General features: G+C 42.6%; 1 protein-coding gene across 1 annotated transcript; it reads left to right on the top strand.

Moving 5' to 3' along the window:
- The first annotated feature begins 451 nt into the window (after positions 1 to 451).
- Positions 452 to 7190, top strand: LOC111217635 (progestin and adipoQ receptor family member 4-like). The gene is made up of 3 exons (XM_022739594.1): positions 452 to 1091; positions 4399 to 4617; positions 6137 to 7190. The coding sequence occupies exons 1-3, from the start codon at positions 818 to 820 to the stop codon at positions 6568 to 6570; spliced, it is 927 nt and encodes a 308-aa protein (XP_022595315.1). The 5' UTR covers positions 452 to 817; the 3' UTR covers positions 6571 to 7190.

Raw genomic sequence — 7190 nt, 5'->3', positions numbered from 1 at the left:
GTAGAGGCGATGCAGGAGACTTGAGGCCGCCAGGGAAGACTCCGCATTTCAAGGAATACAGCCAGTAAGAAATAATGGTGAAACGTAACTGGATAACGCAGATGTTGGATAAACTGAATATAACCTTCACGGACCGGGCCGTTTGTGTTTGGAGTCAGCCGGCTCGGATATCAGCTCGCTCATCCCCACTTACAGGACGTCGGTAGCCGACTGCCCGGCTTGCTAGCCCGCAATCCTTCCTAAAATCTCCGCTCCAGAGTCACGGATCTCATTTGTTTTTGTAATGGCATTACGAAAGCTAGCCAGCATCACAAGGAAGTGACCTGAACATATGATACCCGTTTGCTTTCGTGAAAGTAAAGGTATGACCTGCTAGTCCTCTACTGCAAATCTGACCGCTAGGATCAAGCTAGCATCATCTGGAGTTGGATGGACCCGTGGCTCACACAGCATCCCTGCCCGGGGCGCGTTCAAACCTGCGCTGCTGCAGCGGAATGCTAACTAAAACGAGGAAGCGGCTTTAACATGACCAGGAACATTTTGTCTCTCAATCGCTCGAGGCTTCCAGGTGCTTCACAGACATTTTTTACCTGCCAAATGTAATGACCGTCCCGAGGTTGCACCATGTACGTGGCTGGCCGTGTCTGTCTCCAGCCCCGCGGATGACACTCGCACAGGTACCGGCAGTTCAAGGCAAACAGCGGCGGCACGGATACACCGTCGCCGGGTAGCGCTGAGAGACTTACCGGGAGCTTGCTAGCGCCAAGCTAGGCGGCTAACAGCACAATATAAAAGCCCCTAACAAATACCAACACCAATGGTATCCCATAAGGTTTTAGTCGCAATAATCTTACTGAACGTGTATATAGGTGTACAGTCCGTTTTTTACTTATTCGGCGGCGTCATATTAACGGTTTTGTTTGCTATGGCATTTTTAAATGGACCCAGGCTGCTGGACTGGGCGAGTTCACCTCCACATCTTCAGTTTAACAAGTACGTCCTAACGGGATACCGGCCAATCTCCTCAGTGCAGGACTGCATCAGAAGCCTGTTTTATCTGCACAATGAACTTGGAAACATATACACTCACGGTGAGTACAAAAAAAATCAGCATGAGCTGCTCAGTCAGCAGGTGAGATTTCTGTGACTTGTGTGACTTTGTGTATTAACCGCACCAGTACAGATACACTACCATGGACTCATGCCAAACCAGACTCTGCACTGAAGCCTGGGAATTCTGCAAAGCGTTTATGAAGCCACACATGACTTTAACCCATAATATCTGACCGGTTACATCTGAGCTAAATTCATATATATGCTTGAAGAATTTCTCTTAATGATGAAAATATTAAATTGTGTGTTTGTCAGATGAGACTTATTAGAGATATGGGGCTGTTTTGAGTTATACAACAGTCAAAAGCATCAGAAAACACAAATAACACACTTATTGTACATCCCAGTATTAAAATACTTGCAGTAAATCTGAGTGACAGGTTTTAAATGTGCAATTTCACTTTTGATGACAGGTGAATACCCCCAACATATCAGTCATCATTGATGGAAAGTCATCAAATACTGTACTGTTAGTTGATTAATCAGTCAGTTGACAGAAAATTAAACCGAAAATATTTTGAAAGTTGAAAAATTGTTTACTAAGTGTTTTCTGCTTTTCTTGGACTTACATTACTGTAAATTTAATATTTGGTGATTCTGGACTATTGGCTGGACAAAATAAGACATTCAAAGATGTCACATTAGGCATTTTTCACCATTTTTTGTGATCAATCAATCGACTAATTGTGAAAATAATCGACACAATAATCAGTGATAAAGTTTGATAGTTGCAGCCCTATCTTTAATTATTATATTTATATTTAATTTTAATGCTACATCATACTTCTGCTGCACCTTAACTCAAAGGGAAATATTGCACCTCTGACTGTACTACATTTATTTGACAGCTGTAGATCTAGATACCTTACTGATTATGATTTGACAGACAAAACATATGGTCAAATTATATAACTATTAGAGATTAAATTACTCAACAGTATATAATGTAACAGGGCTGCAACTAATGATTATTTTCATGATCGATTAATCTGCAAATTAGTTTTAGATTAAACAATATAATTTACTTTATGAAACACAAAAGAAAGTGAAAAACTTCCCAGGGCCTAGGGAGAGGCTTCAAATATCTTGTTTTGCCTGACCAACAATCCATAACCCAAAGGCATTCAGCTTTCAGTGATATATGATAAAGAAAAGCAGCAAATCATCTGATGTGAGAAGCTGCAGCTTGACCAGGGACAGTAAATCATTAAAATGCTACTTCCACATTAATGCATCAGTAATATTTTTCCAGTATCATGATATACAACAATCACACAGGCCGTTTGTTAGTCAAAAAAAAACTTAAACTCTTCTGTATCTTTACTAAAATAATATTTTGAATGCAGGACTTTTACGTGTACTGGATTATTGTGACACTGCTGTGTTGCTGCATTTGTTTAAATGAAAGATGTTCCAAGATCTTCTTCCATCATTGTCAGTTATACGTCAAGGTAATTTAAAAGTTGCTATGTGATAGTGAACATATTGAACCACTTCTGAAGATTGCTGTTTCTTTTGATTAAATTAGAATAAAGGGTAACTTTTAATTATAAATGTATTCAATTAAAAAAAGACCTAAGGTTATATATTTATTTTTATATAAATATATAGAAGTTTGTTCAACTGAACCGCACATAACAGAAATTGCCAGGAGTGGCTTTTTCATTTGGTCCAAAATGTCATGGTTACACAATATGTCATTCTTTTAATAGGTTGGGCCAAGACAAAATTAATTGCAGTAATGTGTTAATCTGTGCAGGCAGAGGTGAGACTGATGTGCCAGCTTGTTAACAATCTGCATGGGGTCGTTCTGTTTTCAGATTGATACGATTAGACTGCCAATAGCATGGCACACAGCAGCGTGACTTCTTTCTTTTGCCCTCTTTTACTGCCATTGAATTACCTCCTATAGTGCTATAGAGTGCAGTACGTCATCTGGGTTCACTGACTTCTGAAAATCTGACAACTTCCTCGGTGTGAAGGTCATCACTTCATGGCTCTCCAGCTGCCAGCAGTCACAGAATAAACTGCAGTAGTGATCATCAGGGAAGTGGCCCTGGAAGTCTTTATTCCACTCCAGTGACGTCAGCTGAGCATGTGACCTCAAATGCACCATTAACATCATTGCCTATATAAGGCAGTGATGTTTAATCCACTGAGCTTTTGTCTAATTCTCTGAAACGGAGAAGAAAAGATGCAGAGGTGTTTGTATCTCAGGTGGAACATATTTGGTTTATTTTTTCTTTTTTTTTATTTATTGTGTAGCAACAATTAATCTAAGCTTCACAAACTGCTTTGTTTTGCAACTCACAGACACTTCACCACGTTCATGCTGTGGGCCTTCAGAAGAGGTCCCCTCCAGCCGGCCGGCTCAGGACGAGTTGGGGGGAGGGGCACAGATAACACACTTAAAAATAGATGTGTTACAGTGGATGGCATTGCCTGTATCACCTGGCTGGGACAAAACGCCTTGACATTGGGAAAGGCAGAGTGAGCAGAAACAAGGGGAAGTGGGAGTGGGATACTGTATGTGTGTCGAAGAGTGATAAATGATCGTAACAACTGTATGTGGATCAGATTTCAAGGTCTGGATTTTGCTCACGTAGCAGTGAGTGCCCCCCACCCCACCCCCACCCCTCTTGCCAAATAGAGCAACTTGAATTGGAGCTATGTAGCCATTAGCAGTGTGAGCCCTTTGCTGCATCAAAATAAGAGCTTAGTGTGAGCCTTGTCTTTCTCTCAAACGGTTACACTGATAAATTTGTGCCAATCATGTAGGTTTCCCTTCTGCTCCACAGTGTTCTTGCTGGTGTGTGCACACACTCAGCAGAGTCGGAGGGCCCTACTCATTCCTGTACTGTTTGAAAAAAACAATGTCCATGGGCTCGGGAAGTCCTGAGCCAGCTAATCCATCACAATAAACATGACAGCTTAATTTGGTTTCTTCAAAGTTTCCGTGTTGTGTTATTGTGCTCGAGTGGATGGTTTTCATACCAGCATGCACATTACCTCAGGCTTTTGTTTCTTGTCAGTCGCAGGGCACCCAAAAGAAGAAACAACCCAACAGAAATAATCCTTCAGAACAAGTTGTTTTACAAATTTTATTGTCAAAAATATGTAATTAGATTTGTTAAAATAGAGATGTATTCTCCTTTTTAAATGATTGTGTTTCAGGCATGTTTGTGTCTTAACAGGAGCAAAACACAAGCTCCATCTTTAGAGCTAAGGTAAGGCCTAATCTAATAACCTGTGCTGTCTCTGTTTCTTTACCCTCCTGCTCTTCAGGCATTCCTTTGGTTTGCTTCCTGGTGCTGCTGCCTCTTAACATCCCTTGGTCTCAGATCAGCGTCACGTGGTTGGGCGTGGTGCACTTTCTGGCTTGTCTGTCGCCCCAGCTGGGCTCTGTGCTCTATCACCTCTTCATGAACCACGAGGGAGGCGAGCCCGTCTACCACACCCTCCTCAAGCTCGACGTGTGTGGAATCTGCATGATCAACACACTGGGTACGTGTTCTTCCTGGAAGCTCAGCAGATTTCTCCACCATTTATCATTTTAAATTCACAGTCAGCTGTCCCTCTGTTACTGCCAGGCTGTTTACTTTATGGGTGGAATTTTTCTTTATTGATTGTCAATGATTTACCAGGGAAGTGTTTTGCTCGGAGGTGTGGTATTGATTTGTCAGAACAAATTTGACTGCTGAGTACTTGTCTAAGTCAATTGGCCAATGCAAGCAATGATCCAAGATCTGAAATGATTGTTGATTTTCCATACTACCTAAATTACTGTTATATAAGAAAAAATGACAAGTGCATTATTTTGCATTTATTTATATACTTAGGCAGTGCTTCCCTAGTTCCCGAGTTAGATTCTATTCATGGAGGTAGCAGAGGGGAGGGGGGCTCTCTTAATGTAATCATTAAATAATACCGTATATAAAGTATTACAGGTATTAATTATATATTGTGATTGGCTAGTGAGCCCAGTCCTGGAACACACACGCTGCACAATCCACGCTTCACACACCACCAATGACAGGCACACAGAGAGGGCTGGTAAAGAGACAAACAAGGACGGTAAAAACATTATGGATTTTTGCATGGCCCAACAATGCAGTGGGATTCCTCCCAGTTCTCCCAGTGGCCGGTCCGACTATGACAGACAGTTTGTTGTCGATGTCGTTTGTGCGAGAGAGAGGGACAGACTGTGGAATAAGATTTTAACAATTTGAAATAGTTAAAAAAAAAAGTGAAAATCTAAGTTTTGATATTATGTTGCGTCGCCACAAATAAATCAGTGTATGGGGAACTATGCTCATGTATTACAAACTTCCACTATCCACATTACACTGATAGTACAGTAATAATCAATATTGAGACATGAGATTTGATATCTGGTTTTTCAGTTACGACAATATCACCATATAACTTAGATGTTGTCTCCTCCGTCAAGGCAATATAAATGTAAAGCAGCGCTACCTGTTCAGTCAGATGAACAATGAATGGCTGTACCTGATTGGCCACAGTAATAATATTATTTTCCTACGAGACCATATGAACCTTAGCTTAGATTCAGTATTGTATGGAATCATAAAATTGAGTAAAAAATAACATGACTACTTAATTCCTGAAAGCACAAGCCAGAAGACGCGGCCTCTCATTTCTTTTGAACTCATTGTCACAAATTATTGATGAACTGATTATTGTTCAGAATAGGTACTCAGAATATTCTGGCAGGGTGAGTCTAGAGTTGAAACTAAGTTATTATTCTGTCATTATTTCTCGATTGATTGATTATTAATTGGCTACAAATAACCAATTAATTGACTGTTCAGCAGGCTCTTAAGGAGATTTCACATAACAAGAGTTAAGAGCTACATTTAACTCCCAGTCAGGCAGCGACGGCACATGAGAAGAACTAAAAGCTGCAGGAAGAAGCGTCTTAGCGTTGCAGTGTGTGTCAGGTGTTATAAGTGGGGTCCTCCGTCTCTGTGTTGACTTTCATGTGTGTGTTTTCTTGTCTCAGGGGCTCTGCCCATTGTCTACAGTACCCTGTTGTGCTACCCGTTCATCCGAACTGTCGCCCTGTTAGTCTACATCCTGCTGTCCAGCCACGCCATCTACTGCGCCGTGACCGCTCGGAGCAGCGTTCGCCGGCTGCGCTCCTTCGCCTGGCAAGCGCTTTTCCGCTTCTCCTTCTTCCTGCTCCGCTGGGTGGGTGTGGGCGGCGGCAGCCCCACCTCGCTACGCCACTTCCTAATGATGGACGCGCTGGCCGTGCTGGGCGGGGTCATCAACATCACACGCATCCCGGAGCGCTTCCGCCCGGGCCTCTTTGACTACTGGTGCAACAGCCACCAGATCATGCATGTTCTGGTGGTGGGCTCCATTCTTTACCTGCACTGGGGCGTGCTTGACGACCTACTGTGGATCAACAGCTACAACTGTCCCTCAGACTGACCCCACCAGCAGCCCCCGCCCCCCCACAAGGAGCGCTGGGATGTAAGATTAAAGGACCTCTGGGGGGGAGGGGGTTGTCTGGAGAGGGAGGGGAAACAGGGAGAATCAGGGGGAACTGATGCTGTGAGGTGAGACGACGTGTCGTCTGTGCATGTGTTCACCTCATGCGCTCAAACTCAGAATGTTCATATCTTCATTCATCTCAGTACCGTGTGCGAATGCAGGCTAAAGTATGTCAAGTAAAACGCACAAGCATTTTGACTCTCTCACTTGCCACAAACATGGACGCACAGGTGTATACGGACACACACACACACTCACACACACACACACACACACACACACACACACACACACACACAGTAAAATGGAAATCTTTTAAATACTACATTTATTAACTGGGTATTGAAGATTATAAAGTCGTAGGTAACGACTCCAGTAAAAGGTTACTGGTGAGTTTGAAGCCTTTACTTAATAATAGAAGTTTTACTTGAGCATTAAGACAGTCTGCGGCTAAATGATATCACATGCTCGAGTCCTCGGAGATGTCACTGTTGCTACCTATGCAGCACATCCATATTTCAGCTCATCACACACACAACACAGACTAAGACTCCCTC

This window comes from Seriola dumerili, unplaced genomic scaffold, assembly GCF_002260705.1.
Source record: "Seriola dumerili isolate Sdu_G_001 unplaced genomic scaffold, Sdu_1.0 BDQW01000044.1, whole genome shotgun sequence".
Taxonomy (NCBI): Eukaryota; Metazoa; Chordata; class Actinopteri; order Carangiformes; family Carangidae; genus Seriola; species Seriola dumerili.
The sequence above is the reverse complement of the archived record's forward strand: the minus strand, read 5'-3'. Positions and strand labels throughout refer to the sequence as shown.